This window comes from Monodon monoceros, unplaced genomic scaffold (genome assembly GCF_005190385.1).
Source record: "Monodon monoceros isolate NGI ecotype Baffin Bay Population unplaced genomic scaffold, NGI_Narwhal_1 Super_Scaffold_18, whole genome shotgun sequence".
NCBI classification, from domain to species: Eukaryota; Metazoa; Chordata; class Mammalia; order Artiodactyla; family Monodontidae; genus Monodon; species Monodon monoceros.
Genome location: NW_021703774.1, coordinates 159,797,028 through 159,815,536, shown reverse-complemented (window position 1 = coordinate 159,815,536; position 18,509 = coordinate 159,797,028). Strand labels below are relative to the sequence as shown.

The 18,509-nt window shown below is 51.2% G+C and overlaps 1 protein-coding gene across 2 annotated transcripts; it reads left to right on the top strand.

Annotated features, from left to right (window-relative positions):
• Positions 1 to 6,037: 6,037 nt before the first annotated feature.
• Positions 6,038 to 18,195, top strand: TMEM222 (transmembrane protein 222). 2 transcript variants are annotated; one of them, XM_029230916.1, is made up of 6 exons: positions 6,038 to 6,257; positions 12,571 to 12,655; positions 13,955 to 13,986; positions 15,488 to 15,584; positions 15,670 to 15,800; positions 17,107 to 18,195. In XM_029230916.1, the coding sequence occupies exons 1-6, from the start codon at positions 6,061 to 6,063 to the stop codon at positions 17,192 to 17,194; spliced, it is 630 nt and encodes a 209-aa protein (XP_029086749.1). In that variant the 5' UTR covers positions 6,038 to 6,060; the 3' UTR covers positions 17,195 to 18,195. The 2 variants fall into 2 exon arrangements, with proteins under 2 accessions (XP_029086749.1, XP_029086750.1); XM_029230917.1 differs by having other exon boundaries at positions 6,045 to 6,257; positions 15,670 to 15,791.
• Positions 18,196 to 18,509: the final 314 nt, after the last annotated feature.

Here is an 18,509-nt window from a genome sequence, read left to right as displayed (position 1 = left end):
AAGTCTTTTAAAAAAAGTAGTGCTGGAAGAACTGGACATCTACATGCAAAAAAAAAAAAAAATATATATATATATATATATATATAAACACTGACTTTACACCATTCACAAAAATTAACTCAAAATGGATCACAGAACTAAATGTAAAACACAAATCGATAAAACTTCTAGAAGATAACATCGGAGAAAATCTAGGTGACCTTGGGTTCAGCAGTGAGTATTTAGATACAACATAAAAAGCACAACCCATGAAAAAAAAATTGATAAATTGGACGTCATCAAAAACTTCTGCTCTACGAAATCACTGTTAAGAGAATGAAAAAGACAAGCCAAGGACTGAGAGAAAATATAAGAATTCTTACAAGTCAACAATATGAAACAAGCAACCCAATTAAAAAATGGGCAAAAGATCTGAATAGTCACCTCACCAAAGAGGACATACAGGTGACTAACAAGCACACGGAAGATGACCAGCATTATGTCGCTAGGGAATTACAAATTAAACCAACAGTGAGATACCACCCCACACCTATTAGGATGGCGATACCAAATGCTGACAAGGATGTGAAGCAACAGGAACTCATTCAGTGCTGGGGAGGATGCAAAATGGTAACAGTCTGGCAGTTTCTTACACAGATAGTCTTATCATAGGATCCAGCAATTGCTGTACTTGGAATTTACCCAAATGAGTTGAAAATGTATGTCCATGCACAGACATGTACATGAATGTTTACAGCAGCTTTATGAATAATTGCCAAAAACGAAGCAACCAAGAAGTCCTTCAAAAAGTGAATGGATAAACAAATGGGTGCAGCCATACAGTGGAATATTACTCAGTGAAATGAGCAATCAAGCCACAAAGCCATGGAGGAAACTTAAGTGCATATTGCTTAGTGAAAGAAGCCAATCTGAAAGCCATACCGCATGATTCCAACTATATGACATTCTAGGAAAAGCAAAACTATAGACAGTAAAAAGATCTGTGGTGCTCCATTTTAGTGTGTTTCCACATGTGACTCAGCCCTGCTGACAGGGAGCCTGGGGCTCGGTGAGATAAGCCTGCGTAGTGAATGTGTAGCAAAACAGACATTAGAATTGCAACCCCTGTGTTTGTGGTGGGCAGGTGTGGCCCTGTGGCCCCAGGGGCCTGCTGCGGGTCTCTGTGCTAAGGAGCATGCTGAAATGCATTTGCAGAACTTAAAAGGTGATGAGAGATCAGCTCAGAGGATCCCAGCCCTGGCTATACATCAGAACCACCCAGAATACTCTGAGAACTACAAATAGGGACAATGAGTTCCAAAGAGGGGCAGGAAGAGGGAATGGACTGCCTAAAACCCAAGTTATTAGAAGCAAAACCAGGACTGGATCTCTAATCTCTGATTCCTGGTCCAGTTCTTTAAGAATCTTATTTAATGTCATGATATTTTTTGGGTTCCTATTGGCCTAGCACTGGCTTAATGACAATGCATGCAACAGATTAGTCCCTGCCCTCCTGGTGCCTCCACATTATCTGGAAGATGTGGGTAGCAAATATGGGGGTTGCACACGGTCCCTGAACGTAAGATTTCACTAGAAATCTTGAGCCTTGCCCCATACATTCTGCCGTGGAGTGCCCCACTGCGTGCCAGGCTCTGTGTCTGATGGACATGATGGCAGGCGTGAGACACTCTGTTGTTCAGCCATGTTCTGCCTCCTGCACCCGAGCCACTTCTTGATATATGTATAAAATAGGTCCTGGTCCTAGTGATGCCACAGTTTGCACCTTTTTTATGATGATTTACAGAATCTCAGGTCTCGTCCTCATCACTCTTTAATGGCCCTAAAGGGGGTCACCAGCAGAGATAGCCCAGGGTTAAGGTGCAGAACCCCAACTCTATCTAATTTATGCTTAGATCTTGGGAAAGTTCCTGAACCTTCCTGGGCTCATTTTTCTCATTGGGAAAATGGGTGCCATGATACCTGCTCTGGTTACTTCACTGCATCGTAAGAAGGCCCCAAATCACAGTGAGAGGATGCGCATCAAAGTGGTTAAGTGGTTAAGAGCCCTGTGATGGTGATGAGTGGTTTGAATTGCTGTAACAGCCAACACTGAGTGTTCATATTGGGCCAGGAGCTGTTCAGCTATAGCCTATCAAATAAACTTTACAAGAACTTTGCAATCTTCGTTTCCCATTTTAGGGATGAGGAAATTGATACCCTGACAGGTTCGGTTACTTTCCTAAGGTCTGACAACCACTGACAAAGCTAAGGGTCAATACTGGGCTTGCCGGCTGGAGTTCATATGCTTAACCACCGTGCTTTACTGCCCACCTGGGTGCAGAACACTTAGATTCTGGTCCTAGCTGTGCTTTCTAATTTGTTGGGTAAGTTTGCCCATCTATAAAATGGAATGGAGAAGAAAGTCGTTTTGTAAAACTCTGATGTCTAAAGGGTCAGAGGGTCTGTTCTCAAATGGTTTCTTGCATTGTATCGGCCCCAGCAGTCCCCTCCCCACCACAGAAAGGTTTGGAGCCATCCAGGAAGACAGTTTAGGGCTTAATGGGGGGAATCCAATGGAGCAGAAGCAGAAAGCCTGCAGAAGAGAGGACACACACACATGCACACTGCGTCACACCCAGCAGCTCCTCCAACCTGCGCTGTGATCGCCCCAGGCTCAGCCCTGCTTCCCTGGATTACTGATTGAGGTGATTCTTCACCAGAGCCATTAAGGCGACCCATCTATGGTCATCAGATAGCTCTGGTCCCATTCCCTGAGCACTTCCTATCTACCGGGTGCCATTCTGACTACAAGGTCCAATGGATCCAGTCAGTCCCCTTCTCAAGGAGTTTGCTGTCTCCTGGGGAAGACAGACATGTAAACAGCTAATGCTAATGCAAGTCCACATGAATATGCAATAGGCAGAAACAGGCTTCGTGCTCTGGGAGCAAAGAGGGAGGATTTGCTGGAAACCCTGAAAGTGGTGTAGAGAGTAGGGGAAGGGTGAGAGTAGGGGAAGGAACTCTACTGAAGGAACAGTGTGAGCAAAGACATGAGGTATGAAGCACAGGGCTCTTTCTCTGAAGGGCAAACAGGGCAGTGAGGTTAAATCCAAGCAAGTCCCAAGGGAGAGAGAGAGATGAGGATGGAAAAGAAGGTTGGGGGTTGGGGCCAGACCATGGGGGCCTTGAATGCCAGGATGAGGGGTGAGATGGCCTGTGGAAGGAAGTGTGTGAGCCCTGGGGACTTTTACATGGGGCCAATTGAGGGGGTGTCCTGACTCATACCAAGAGAGGACGTGCCCTGAGTTCACCCTTCAAACAAGCAGCATCTTACCCTTGAAGCTTTCCCAGCTTGACTGCTTCCAGCTCTGCCATCCTTCCCTCCCCCAGCCAGTCCTATAAGTGGATCCAGATGGTCATTCCTATTTTAGGTCGGGGTGTGTGTTGGGGGAGGGGTGGCTATGAGCTCTATCAATCGTTTCCTGAGCTCTGTTAGAGGAGCTTCTTCCAGGACCCTGCTGTGATCCTCTGAGCCTGGAAGGGACTGTTAGTCTTTGATGGAGATTTCCCATCTGTCTGTGGGTGATAGGGGTGGCAGCAGCACAGGAGGCAAGGGCACAGGCCAGGGAAGCTTTCACATTGGGTAAGAGAACCTAGGTGACGTGTACATGTGGGAGGGGGTCCTGTGAACGGGCTGCGAAGGGGAACAAGCCTGGGAGAGAGGCTCCAGAGGAGTCAGAGAAAGAGCTGGTTTCTCCCTCCAGGTACCTGGCCCTCCTCATGCCCCTGCTTCTGCAGCTGCCTAGGCCAAGGAGCTAGGGCTCTCTGGTCAGACCCTACTGAGCACTGTGCCTACCAACATCCATAGGTCCCTTAAAAATCTTGGGGCACTGCAAGGTAGCAGCTGACAAGCTAGGTTCCTGCTCTCAGACTGTCTATAGCTAGCATATGATACATACCAAGCATATAACTATTTGCCATTCATTCAGTTTAGCAAATATTAAGCAAATGCTATGTGCTAGACACTACTAGGCATTGGGTTTACAAAAGTGAACAAGACAAACACAGTGTCTGCCCTCAAGGAGTTTCCAGCCTAGTAGGGGAGTACAACAATACACAGCCACAAATGTGCTACAAAGGAAAAGAACAAGGTATTCCAGGGGGAGATTCACAGGAGCTTTCCAATTTAGATAGGGAAGCCAAGGAAGAGCTCTCTGAGAAAGTGACATTTAATCTGCTACTTGAAGGATGAATGAACGTTACCCAGTTTTGGAGGGAGAAAGGGCATTTCAGGCAGAAGGGAACAGTGTGTGCCACGTCCATGGGGTATACAAGAGCATGGCACATGAGAGGAACTGAAAAGAGGCTGTAGGACAGTGAACAATTAAAAAAAAAAGGGCATGATGCAGGGCCTTGTAAGCATGGTATATTTGTGTTTTATCCAAAGTACAATGGGAAACCACTGAAGGTTGTCAGATTAAATGTGGTACTTGTGTTAGTACAACCAAATTTGTGGCAGGCCCTAAGAAAGACTGACTTTGGTTGTGTATTCATCCCTACAAACAATAAATGTTTAAAGGGCACCCACCAGCCCTCTGCTAGAATTATGGGTTGACAGTGATGGCAGAGGAATGTCTAAGGTATAGACCTTCCTCGGAGACCCTCCAGAAGAGATGGGACAGCTATAGTGATTGAATCAAGATGTGATTTATTCATTCAACAAACAGGCACTGCACACTTAATCTATTCCATACATGTGCCAGATGCTGGTTGTTGCCCATCAAGGATCACACACATGGGTCACAGGAGAGGCATAAACATACTCAAAGAATTTTGAGTGGGTTAGAATCATTTTCAGCTGTGATATCTGTGAGGCCTTTATAAAACATCCAGTCGTTCTGTAAATCAGTAAACATCTAGTGGGCATCTGCTCTGCACTAGGAACAGTGCTAGCTACTGAAATTAAGGAACTTAGAGTTCCATAACAGAGATAGACATACCCCTCCAAAATGCATTAAAATATTAGGTTCTAAAAACAGAAGAGCAGGCTTTCTATAGATCAGTGTTGAGGGAGGGTAATTCAATGGAAGAAAAACCTTCCCCAAAAGGCATATCTCCCACCTTCCTCAGCGGATTTATCCATACCTCCCACTAGCATGATTTTTAGCTGCTGCCTTCCTTCTTTGTCCCCCCATTTTCCCTTCCCACACCAGCAGATTCCATTTTCTTTGTCTATCTTGGCATCCGTAAAAAAGCCCAAAGAATCCAAGATTTGAGCCTGGCTTCTTTATAGTGTGTGATCTCAGACAATTACTTTAACTTCCCTGAGCCTCAGTTTTCCCATTTGTACAATGAAGGGATCGGATCACATCTAAGGTTTGTGATTTACTCCAGCCATGGTGATATTCACACTTCTGCACACTGCTCTGCAAGGCCTTTCTTTCTTTGCACGGCTGCACGCATCCCTCCAGCCCCATCCCCGAGCCACCTGGCAAACATCAAGGCTCAGCTCAAGTATCTTCAGGCAAGTTTCCCCTATTTCTGCACACACGCCACACATTGTTTTAGTCTATCCTTCCTTTACGCTACCACTACCTCGCAAGAGACCACAGAATGAAAAAGGGAGAGAGACTTGGGTTTGAGTCGTGGCCATTTACCTCACCTCTTAAGCCTCAGTTTCTCACTTGTAACTTGAGGGAAATACCTAAATTCGCACGTCTAAGCGGTTTATGGGGATTAAAACAATGTATGTCAAGTCAAGTGCGTGGCACCTAAGTCGCGCTCAGTAAGTGGAGACTGTACCACACCTCTTAGGAGCCCTCAGCGTACTGAATTACAGAGTTCTAGGTCAGTCTCCCGCGCTAGACTGCGCGCTGCCTGAGGGCATCCCTTTCGCTGCGGTTCAGTGCTAGCGCGAACCCCCGAGGCTGGCGGGCGCAGAAGGAGGTGGGCCGGGCCAAGAAGGACGCGGCTCCTATTCCCGGCGGGAAGGCCAAGCCTGGCGGACCCCACCTTCCGGAAGTGACGCCACCGAGCGACCGGCGCTGCATCAGGGGCAGGCCGGAGCGGGGCGCGCGCAGCATGGCGGAAGCGGAAGGGAGTTCGCCACTCCTGTTGCCGCCGCCGCTGCCACCCCCGCCCGGGATGGCGGAAGTGGAGGCGCCGACGGCGGCCGAGACGGACAAGAAGCAATTTAGCTGTGCTGGCGGCGGCGTCATGGACGTGGAGCGGAACCGCTTCCCTTACTGCGTGGTGTGGACTCCCATACCGGTGCTCACGTGAGTCTCCTCCGGCGTCCGCGCGGGGACTGGGAGAGCCGGGCCCGCGTGGCGTCCTCCGGCGGCCCGGGGCCAGCCTCCTGCCCCGACACACAGCAAACCCTTCCCACGGGTCCGGGGTTCACCAGTACCCCGCCACCCGCGCGGTGCGAGCTCTGCTGGTGAATGGGACAAGCTCCCCTCCCTCATTACACCTGGTCTGATCTGAGAGAAAGACAGTTGTTGACCGCGGAAAGGTACTGAGGCTGGGAAGCTAAGGACCTGTGGGCGTACAGAAAAGGGGCCCCTAACTGGGTGTGAGAGAGACATCTTCATTCACTCACTGGCTTATTCATTCGTTAAACAAATGATTGCTGGTCACTTCCTATACGCAAGACATCCTGCTGGGTCTGGAGGCAAGAGTGGGAGTTTGATTGGGACCACACCAACTCCTGGGATGTCGTCATTGGAAGGGCCCCCAGAGATCTGGGAGTCCAGTCCTTTGTCTCACAGATGAGGCTGAAGATCACACACCATCTCAGTTGCAAAGCGCATTTAGGTCCCAGGCTGTCTGCCTTCCAGACCAGGGTTCTTTCTATGGCATCAGCCTTTGTCAGAAGAGTAAGCAGGTGCTCCAAAACTGCTGGCGCCTTTTAGCAAGGAGCTTGGGGACGAGGAGGGGGGAGTAGGGAGCTGGTTTGCCCTCGTGCTTCAGCCTTGACAGCTGATAATAACCACTCCTCACAGTGCTGGACAGTTGGCCAAGCTCTTTCACACCCATTTCCTCTGAATTCCACAACCACTTTCTAAGGCAGGAATTATATTCTCGGATGATGAATTTGTACCATTAAATGTCTTGATCATGTTCACATGACAGTAAGCAAAAGCATCCCAAACTCCGTTTTCTGACTCCATAACTTGCTCTCGTTCGACTACATCCTGTCCCCTCTCACCTGACGAATAGATTTGTTCCCTGTATCAAAAACAGCCAAGTGGTGTGGAGAAGGGATCATTTTTGTCCTTATATGTTGCTGATCCTAAAATGAGCTTAATTCTTGTATTATGTTAAAATACTTAAGTTGTTCTGTTTTCAAATGCTTATGCATTTGTTTAAGAACACCCAAGTCTTGGACTTCCCTGGTGGCGCAGTGGTGGCACAGTGGTTAAGAATCTGCCTGCCGATGCAGGGGACACGGGTTCGATCCCTGGTCCGGGAAGATCCCACATGCCGTGGAGCAACTAAGCCCGTGCGCCACAACTACTGAACCTGTGCTCTAGAGCCGGGAACCTAGCTACTGAGCTCACATGCCTTGAGCCCAGACTCTGCAACAAAGAGACATCACTGCAAACAAAGAGTAGCCCCCACTCACCGCAACTAAAGAAAGCCTGTGCGCAGCAACGAAGACCCGACACGGCCAAAAATAAACAAATAAGTAAGTAAATAAATGTATAATTTAAAAAAAGAACACCCAAGTCTGAGTCCTTTCAAAATAAAAATTTTAAGAAAGTGTTTTCATTGATTAATTCAGTATTTTTTTTTTTTTAATAAATTTATTTATTTATTTTTAGCTGTGTTGGGTCTTCGTTGTGGTGCACGGGCTTCTCACTGCAATGGCTTCTCTTGTTGCGGAGCACGGGCTCTAGGTGCACAGGCTTCAGTAGTTGTGGCTCGCGGGCTCTAGAGCGCAGGCTCCGTAGTTGTGGCACACGGGCTTAGTTGCTCCACAGCATGTGGGATCTTCCCAGACCAGGGCTCAAACCCGTGTCCCCTGCATTGGCAGGCGGATTCTTAACCACTGCGCCACCAGGGGAGTCCCTCAGTATTCTTTTTAACACACCTGCTAAGTGACTCCTATGTGCCTAGAGTAGTTCTAGGTGATAAGAACATACAGTGGTGAGTAAAGCAGGTATGATCCTTGTTCGCACAGAGTTTAAGTCATGGTGGAAGGAGATAGACAGTAAACAAGTAAACTAATAAAAGAACTGATAGTGAATCGTGCTATGAAGAAAGTAAAATGTTAATGTGAGAATAACTGGGAGGGAATGTATTGGTTTTGATAAAGCCTGTCTTGTTATCCCAAGATCTCTTTGGTTTTTCCCTGTTCTCAAAAACACGTTTGTGGAGTCCTCTGCTCTTTGGAGAGCTGGTAGCAACATTGAGTGGAGGCACCACGATCCCCAGTCATCTGGGCCAGAAGCAGCACACACCCCATTTCTATTCAGATCTACTTACAGGTGTTCATAAGATGAATAAGGCCTACTGCCCCATCAGAAGGCTCATGTTCCCATCAAAGGACTCGCCTTCCAGCAGGAGAGAGAGAGACAGGTGAACTCACCATTGTAGTACATTGTGGTGATTGCTGACCTAGAATGCAGAGCTAGGAATAAATGTGGCACAAGGAACTGTCATTCATTTTGGAGGTGGTGGGGGTGGATCGGAGAGGAGGAAACTGAATCCAGAGATCTGTCTGTCCCCTCAGAAGTGTTGATAATTCTGCATGAAAAGCCAGATAACAGCTATTGCTACTACTAAAAACAGCAAAGATTGGATACTTACTCTGTTCCGGGCTCTGTTCTAAACATTTTATATTCACTGTCTCATTCAGTCCTTTTATCAGTGTAATGAAAATAGGTACTGTCATCCTCATTTTATAGATGAGGAAATAAAGGCTTAGAAGCCAGCATAGGGCTTCTTCCACTGAAATAGTCTACCTATACCAGGTAGAGCTCCAGAGTCAATAACTCATTCATTCAATAAATAGTTCTTGAGGACCTATTATGTACTAGGTCTGAGTAGACAGTAGTCCACAAAGCAGCTTTGGAGCCTGCCTTCATGGAGCTTCCAGACTGACAAATACTTCGAGAGTTTCTTCTCTGGGGCTTCCCCAGGCGCAGACTTCTGTTGCCTCCAGCCTTTATTCTACTTCCGGGGAAGCCGTGGTATGTGGAGTATTGGTCAAACCCAGACCTTCTCCCCAACCAGATGAAAGGAATTGAGGGTGGGAGGGGGAGATGGGTCTTGAGATTAGGGCCTGAGAAGCCAGAGGAGCTACTTTCCCATAGTTTTGAGTGTCCATCCTGTGGCCACTATGAGTCTAAAGCAACTTATTGTACACCAGCCAGTCCAGCCAATCAGATAGCAGGTACTTATTGTACACCTCATGATAACAACATTGGGCAACTACCAAGTGCAGGGAAGTGTCATAAGCATTTTGCAGGCATATCCTGTTTGATCCTCACAGTCGCCCCCCATTGAGGTCATCATCATCGTTGTTCACCTCTCACTGACAGATGGGAGTGAGTGCTTGCCCAAAACAGTCAAGACTCAACCCAGGTCTGACCTCAGAGCCTGACTCCACTCTTAAATGCATGATATTCATTCATGCATCATTTAGTCAGTGACTGCTTAGCTGCAGGTATGTGTCAGGCACTGCCCTGGGGGCTACTCTAATCAATAAGAGAAAATCCCTGCTCTCTCAGAGTTTACATACTAGAGGGGAAAGACAGTAACCATATAAGTAAACAAGATGATTGCAGATAACAGTAGATACTCTGACGAAATTAAAGCAGAGTCATGGGATCTGGGGTGCCTGGGGTTGTGTGTGGCTACTCTAGAAGGCACTGTCAAGGGAAACCTCCAAAGTTGACCGTTGAGCTGAGGCCTAAATGATGAGAAGCAGCCAGCTATGTGAAGCTCTAGAAGAGTGTCTGGGACGAAGGCAAATGTAAAAAAAAACCATTGAGGTGGGAGGATTTGGTGTGTCTGACGAACCAGAATTGGGCAGTGTAGCTAGAGAGAAGAGTGAGGTGACTTCAAGGAATAAGTAGGGCCAGACTGTTGGAAGGAGTTTGGAGTATAAGTGTAATAGGAAGCCCGTAATGGATGTTAAAGCAAGGGAATGACAGAATCTGGATCATGTTCTTAAAAGACCAGTCTGGGGAATTCCCTGGCCATCCAGTAAGGTTGGGACTCGGCGCTTACGCTGCCGGGGGCCCGGCTTCAATCCCTGGTCCGGGAACAGATCCCGCAAGCCATGCGGCACAGCCAAAAGCAAAAAGACCACTCTGGCCCCACCATCCTTCCAGGTGCTCAAGCTGCAGACCTGGAAGAGCTCTATCCTATCGTCATAAAACTGCCCAGTCTTCCTTTTAAAGATCTTCTCAAGCCATCTGCTTCTCACCTGACCAGTACTCTGGTCAGGATCACCATCTTCTCTTGCCAGTATTCCAGAACAGCCTCTGAACTCCTGTCTCCCTCCCATTCTCCAGGCACACGCAGCACTTTGCTGCCTCGGAGTTTTGCTTTCTGCCTGTCAACATCCTGTGCTTTCACAGGTCAAGGTTAAAAGTTACCTCCTGTGTGAAGTCTTTGCTGACTCTGCCCCAGCCCCATGTAATTGTTTCTTTGGGCTATATCTCTGTGGCTTTTGCCTCCACCTCCCAGCAGGCAGCCTTCAAATCAGCACGTGGCTGCTGGCCCTGGGAGTCCTTTTTTCTTTTTTTCCCTGTGAGTCCTTAAACTGGATCAGTCTCTCCAGCACCTAGTTCCTGTAGAGCCATGGTTCTCAGACTACAGACAGATCCGGAGTTCCTATGTGTTTTGCATATCAGGGTCCAACTGAGATTTGGGTTTTTCTAAATGCCAATGGCTTTTAAAAATTCAAACTTTCGACTTCCCTGTTGGCGCAGTGGTTAAGAATCCACCTGCCAGTGCAGGGGACACGGGTTCTATCCCTGGTCCAGGAAGATCCCACATGCCACGGAGCAACTGAAGCCTGTGCGCCACAACTACTGAGCCTGCACTCCAAGGCCCGTGAGCCACAACTACTGAGCCTGCGTGCCGCAACTACTGAAGCCCGTGTGCCTAGAGCCAATGCTCCTCAACAAGAGAAGCCACCACGATGAGAAGCCCGCACACCACAACGAAAAGGTAGTCCCCGCTCGCCAAAACTAGAGAAAGCCCGCGTGCAGCAACAACGACTGAACACAGCCAATAAAAATAAAAATTAGAATTAAAAACAAATCAAACTTTCAGTTCCTGGAATGCATCATGCTTTTGTCCTGATCTCTACCCTTGCACACATTGTTTCTTCATCATTTCCTCACACACACACACACACACACACACACCACACACACGCTGGTTTAAGTGCCCCCCAACACTTTTTAAAAAACTTTTTAAGGCTTTTTTTTTTTTTTTTGCGGTACGTGGGCCTCTCACTGTTGTGGCCTCTCCCGTTGCGGAGCACGGGCTCCGGACGCGCAGGCTCAGCGGCCATGGCTCACGGGCCCAGCCGCTCCGCGGCATGTGGGATCTTCCCGGACCGGGGCACGAACCCGTGTCCCCTGCATCGGCAGGTGGACTCTCAACCACTGCGCCACCGGGAAAGCCCTAAAAAACTTTTTAATTGAGGTATAACATGTACCATAAAGTGTAAAAATCTTAAGTATACGGCTCAATGAATTTTGCATGTGTGTGCACTCATGTCACCCAGGTCAAGAGAGAGGATGTTTCCAGTATCCATTGGGCTCCCTTGTGCCAGTCAGTTCTGCCACAGAAATAACCCCTCTTCTGCCCTCCAGCACAATAGAATAGTTTTGCCTTTTCTTGAACTTCACATAAACAGAATAATATGCATGCACTCTTGTGTAAGTTTTCTTTTACTCTGCCTCGTATATGTGAGAATCCATGTTGTGCGTAGCAGTTTATTATTTTTCATTGTTACCTACTATTTCACTGTATGACTATACCCCAATTTACTTACCCATTTTACTATTGTTGGACATTTGGATTATTTCTAGGTTTTTTTAATCAACTTTATTGAGATATAATTCACATACAATAAAGTGCATACATTTTAAGTGTGCGGTTCAGTGAATTTTGACAACTGTTGTTTCCAGCTATTTTTTAATAAAGGTGCTGTGAACATTCTTGTCCACGGCTTTGGCGGACACAAGCATTTGTTTCTGTTGGGTGTATACTCTGAAGTGGAATTGCTGAGGTAGAGGGTGTGGTACCAGTTTTCGAAAGCTATGGAAACTCTCCCAGCAGCAGTGAGAAGAGAGTTCCAGTTGCTCCGCCTCCTCACCACACTCAGTGTTGCCGTCCTTTGAGTTTAGCTGTTCTGTGGGCTGCGCCGATTCCCGGCTCTGCTATTCACTTGCACTTGCCCCACTTCTGTACTTCCCCTCCTGCTGCCGCCACCCTAATGGACACTTACCACACAACGTTATATTCATATGCTGTCACTCTGGATGGAGTGTTCCCAGCATCTGTCTGACCAGCTGAAAGACACCCACAAACTCTGCCCTTTCCCTGTCCTTTTTTTCACAGGTGGTTTTTCCCCATCATTGGCCACATGGGCATCTGCACATCCACAGGAGTCATTCGGGACTTTGCTGGCCCCTACTTTGTGTCGGTGAGTCCCCATTCTGCCCCCCTCCGGAGGGTTCCAGGGCTCAATTGGAAAGCTAGCCTATCTTGCCCACAGGCAGCCTTCCTGTCTCCCCAATATGCAGGAGAATGCAGATGCCATGCAGTCCTGGTCCGGCCCTCTGCTTCTCACCAGTGTTTGACCCCTTTCCCCTTTCTCTTGCCTCCAGGACAGGCCAGGAGGGCAGTGTGGCCAGGATTCTTAAGTAACTGACCCAGCCCTTTGCCCACCCCGGGGGTACCAAGACATGGGTAGGGTTAGAGGCAAGAGTGGAGAGTCAGACCATCCTGGTTCCTTGGTCCAGGAACCAAGTGTCTGGACCTTCAGAAGGTGGGAGTCACAAGGCGGGGGCACAGGGGAGGCTGACGTGGTTCCCTGAGTGTGGCCATGGAGAAGAGGGGGCGGACCTTCTAGAATGAACCAGCTGTGTTCTCAGGTCTGTTCCCTGGGGATGTGCCCGAGATAGGGCAGTAGCCTTGCTCCAGATGAGCAGGCAGCATCCTGCCTATTTCGAGGTTGCAGCTTCCTCTCCATCAGAGGCTGGGATGAATGGGTGTGGTGGCACCAACCTGCTTATGTTCATATTTGTCATGATCATCTTAACACCACAAAGGTCTTTCATACCCATTACTTTCACTGTCATATACGTGTATGATAATTCATCTTTGACCAGCTCTGTCAGCAGATTCTGAACCCAGAATCTGTCCCTTTGTAACTCCTGTACCCCACATCTTGTGTGGCAGGTCTAGGACTTGGCTAAAACATCCCCCTCGTAGCAGGCCTCTTGAGGCCCAACCGCTGTGTCTACCCCACTCACCCCAACCCACCCCACATCCTGCTTTGACTGCAGTCACACTGCCAGATTCTGTGTGGGCCACCACTGTCGGGTCAGGAGGTCAGAGGTTGTCCTCATTCACACCACGAAGGAGACCACTCCCCTGTGGACAAAGACCAGAGATTGACCAGAGAACCTGGAGAAAACAAGGCCCAGAGAGGGTGAGAGAATTACTTGGCAGCCACAGAGAGAGGCAGTCATGGCTGTACCCCAAGTCTTTGGTCTCCGGGTGCAGTGCTCTGTGCACTCCTGCCACACTGCCTTCTTCACACAGAAGAGCTGCTGCTGGCCCTTCAGACATCCCGCCAACCCCAGAGCAGGGCCTGGGCTCCACTTCTGCCCACCCACCTTACCTCCTTCTAAGTCACGACACTTCCACCACCAACCCAGGTCTGTCTGCTGGGCTGGATGCGGGCTCCCCACTGACCTCTGCTCTTGTCCCTCAACAGGAAGACAACATGGCCTTCGGGAAGCCTGCCAAGTAAGTGATGAACATCCGTGTGATTGGCCCTAGAGCCAGGTGCCTCCTACCTGGAGCAGCAGGCCAGGCCTTCTGGGGCACAGCAGGAGCCAGCAGCCTGAGGATGGGGTGAAGGGGGGCAGCCAGGGTCTATCAGAGCATCTGACCTTGTACCACACATCTCCTGCTCCAGTCCCTGGCTGGGTCCTTTATCCACAGGCCATCTAGGCCTTGCCTCAGCCCTGCAAGGTCGTGTTTTCAGCTCCTTCCTTCGGAAAGGTGAAGATAAGGAAGGGACTTGGTCAAGATCACACAGGAAGTGGCAGAGCTGGGACTCACATGCAGGTCTGTCTCACTGCAAAACCTGGACTCTTTCTCCTGCCCCTCAAGGAACAAACACACCATTTAAGGTGTGAGGGAGGCATGGTTTGGAACTCTGTTGGAAAGTTCTGGTTGGAGAGAATAAAGGCAGTTTAGTCTCTCCTGGAGCTATTGCTGGTTTGCATGGGATTTGGGGACTTCATTTTTTCTGTCTTGGGGGCCCACCTCAGTTGTGGTGACAGTGCCTCAGTCTTCAGTCTGCTCAGAACAGCATCAGATGCTCTGTTGCCCAAGGCAGCATCCAGGAGGGTGGAGCCCAAGGAGGAGCTGGTGTCCCACACAGCATAGGCGGCCTGGAGCCGGGCTCTCCAAACCCTGCTGACTCCCTCAGGCAGGTGGAGATGTGCGCCAGGGGCCTCTGGTCTGGGTGTCTGCTGCAAGGCTGCTCCTCAGCGAGAGTTGTAAGGACACCCGTTTCCAGGCAGGAACCCCTGAGCAGCTGAAGTCCCGGCCACGGTGGTTTCTCACTGGTCCAGTCTGTAGGCTCCTCTGTCAAGCCATTCCCCACATAGCAGCCAGAGGGCGCTCTGACCTCCCAGTGCCCCCTGGCCCAGACCCTTTGGGGTGTCACCCGGCTTGAGGTTCACAGACTTTAGCTCCACCAGCTATTCTCCCATTCACCCTAGTCTCCCATGTGGGGAGATGGGGAGAATGCTTTCTGACGGATGAACTCCTCAGGATGACCTTCAAGTCCCCCAGAACGTGACCCCACTGCATCTCCAGCCTCACCTTCCAAAATCCCTCACCCCGTTCTCCCCTCTGAATCCCCCAGCAGTGCCCAGTTTCTTAATTTCTGGTACACACTGCACAGTTCTGTGCCTCTTTCTCTGTTCAAACTGTTCCCTCTCCCTAGAATATTCACTCCCCATTCTACGCCTGGCTAATCCTTCCTCCTTCACACTGGACTCATGTGTCACCCCCAGGAAGCCCCTCACGTCCCCACTGAGTGAGTTCATATCCTCCCCAGGATCCACATGGCGGTGGGCATGTCACACTGTTCCAGTTGTCGCTGTGTGGCCCTTTCCCTGGACCTGGCTCACCCCTGTAGCCTCAGCACCCGGCTCAGGGCCCTGCACAGAGCAGGCGTCAGGGGACATTGGTGGAGCTGAGCCAGTGCCCAGAACCCCTTCTCCCCCCTCAGGTACTGGAAGCTGGACCCTGCTCAGGTATATGCTAGCGGGCCCAATGCGTGGGACACGGCTGTGCACGACGCTTCTGAGGAGTACAAGCACCGCATGGTAGGTGGGCTGCTCCTGAGGGCGGGAACGAGGGTGGGAGGTTTCCCCGCAGCCCATCCTGACCCAGCCCATCCTGCATCTCCAGCACAGTCTCTGCTGTGACAACTGCCACTCACATGTGGCCTTGGCCCTGAACCTGATGCGCTACAACAACAGCACCAACTGGAACATGGTGACTCTCTGCTTCTTCTGCCTGCTGTATGGGAAGTACGTCAGGTGCGCTGCCTGTCCCCCTGGCCGCCGCCACCCTCCCCGGGGCCGCTCTCCCACGGATCCCAACGGGGCCATTTCTGGGGTCCTTCAGCCAGCAGGGACAAAGCAGGAAAACAACTAGCTGAGCTCCTGGTGGAGAGGGCGGTGCTGTCTGAAGCCCAGCTCTGTCCCTTGTAGCTGAGCTCCTGGTGGAGAGGGCAGTGCTGTCTGAAGCCCAGCTCTGTCCCTTGTAGCTGAGCTCCTGGTGGAGAGGGCGGTGCTGTCTGAAGCCCAGCTCTGTCCCTTGTAGCTGAGCTCCTGGTGGAGAGGGCGGTGCTGTCTGAAGCCCAGCTCTGCCCCTTGCTCACTGTGAGATCTTGGGTAGCTGCGTTGGCCTCTCTGAGCTGCAACTGTCCCTGGTAAAATGGAGATAATGATTCTGGCTCCTCAGGGATGCTGCGTGTGTACAGAGCCCTGTGCTCAGGTCCAGTGAGCAGGTGGACCCTCAGAAGAGGATGGGTGACCCCATAGGGTCCCCTCCCAGCATCCCTCGTCAGAGGCAGGGTTCTGGGCGGGTGGGCCCCAGTGGTGGCCTGGGAGGACCTTTAAAGTCCCCGCCTCATGACTTACGAGGTCAAAGGCCTTGGTCCCAATTCACAGATAAAGGGAGCTCAGAGAGGTGGAGTGACCCTCCCACCGGGGAGCCAGCACACACCTGGGCTAACCCAGCTGCCTCTCCAGGCTTTCTTCCAGCTGTGCTCATCATTAAGAGCTTCTGAAAAGGAGATTTTCAGGGTCTTTTTTGGTCCAAAGGCTTTTAGAGGTCTCCTGGGAAGACCTTATCTGTGGTCACACAGAGACTGAGGCAGAGGCGGGGTTGAAGCGGGCTGAGCCATAGCCCCGTGCTAACTCTCACCGACTCCTCCCCGCCCACTGCACTGTGAGCAGAGGGCACTCCTGGCTTCCCCACCCAGACTGAAGACTTCTGGGTCCTCTCGCTGGCGACCTCTCCCCAGACACAGGGGTGATCGTGGATGGAGTCAGGAAGGCCCAGAGGGTGGACGTGTCTCCTGTACCCACCCAGCAAGGTGTCACATCTCCACCAGGAGCCTGGAACAGCCCCTGCCCAGGACCGTAGCTGGTGCTCCTCCACAGCGGGCACCAGGCCTAACCCAGTCCCTTAGTTGACTGAGTTTGGGGGTGAGGGGGGTAGTTCCAGGAGCTTCCTTGGGGGGAGCGGCCCCGTCTGGGTTTGTGGGAGGACAGTGTGCCGGACCCCACGCCCACTCACTGGCCCCTTCCCTCCCATGCTCCCCTCTCTCTCCATCAGCATCGGCGCCTTCGTGAAGACCTGGCTGCCCTTTGTCCTCCTCCTGGGCGTCATCGTAAGCGTCAGCCTGGCCTTTAACCTGCGGTGATGGCCGCCCCGTGGCCCTGGGCCCACCAGGCTCCTGAGGAGGCAGCCGCTATCACCTGTCGTTCCAGATTCTTCCTCCTCGCCCCGGAAGGCAGGGGTGGGCCTGCTGGTTTTGGCCCAGGGGCCTGGGCCAAGTGGGGTGGAGTAAGGGCTGAGGGTGAGCATGGGGTGGCGGTGTTTGCATTTTGTGTCTCACTGGTCGCCCAGAAGCTCCCTGCCCCCTCCTTCCCGGGCTTGTGACTCCCACCCTTGAGGCACCCTTTGTTCATCTGTTGGAAAAGCCTTAGCTTCCCTCTAGAGCTGTGTCTGCCACTGCCTGCTGGGCTCCCTCTGCCTCAGCCCAGTGCCTGGTGGGGGAGGGAAGGATATTTGGACCCACCAGACAAGGCAGCACAGGGACCAGAGCTGGATTTGAAGCCCATTCTCCTGCCAGGACTCTGGTCCCAGGGTGGAGGTACACTAAGAAGTCTGCATAAACTCAGCCACCCTGGGGCCTTCTCCACGGGCCTCTAGAATGGTCCAGTAGGGCTGACGGGCCCCCTCCAGATGTCTGCCAGAAGCTGCACTAGGGGTAGTTTGTGCCCCGCTCCTGGCGGCCGCCAGCCCGTGCAGCCCCCTCTTCCCGCTCTCCCAGGGCCTCCAAGCACTTGGGCCCATCTCCCCCCTGCAGTTTGGGGCCTGGGCTCCCCCAACCAGGCTGGAGAGATGAGTGACACTGACGTATCCAGAGTGACCCCTGCAGATCAGAGCGATGTAACAAAGCTTGTCCTTGGCCCCGGGTACGGGCCTCGCACTGGTGACAGCACCCCTTGGGTCCGAGATGTCGGGGGGCCGTCGGAGCATCCAGCGCCATCAGGGAGCTGAATGGGAGCTGTCTCCTCCCACCTCCCACGGCTCCCCCTTCTCTTCAAGTTGTGGGACAGGCCTGTGCTGCCCCCCTCACCCCTGCTCCACGGATTCCTTTGTGCGGGGCTCCCTGGGCAGGACAATAAAGAGTTTTAACTCCAGACCGTGCTTGTCCTTGATTTCTCCCTTCGGTGGTCCCTGGTTTCACTGAAGACATGCGCTACCTTCAGCTCCTATCTTCGTGGTGAACTTGGGTTCCTCTGCCCCCGGCAAGGGGTCTGGTTGCCAGGGACATGGTTGGGTTCTCGTCCTGTGCCTGGAGCTTGCAGGAGCCAGCATCCCTTGGGTGTATCCTGCTCTGAGCAGGAGCGCTGCGAGTTCTCCACGCCTCGTCCACCATCCCAAAGCTTTCTCCTTGAGGCAGGCAAATATTGAAACCCCTCCCATATTCCCTGTTGGGAAGAACTTGG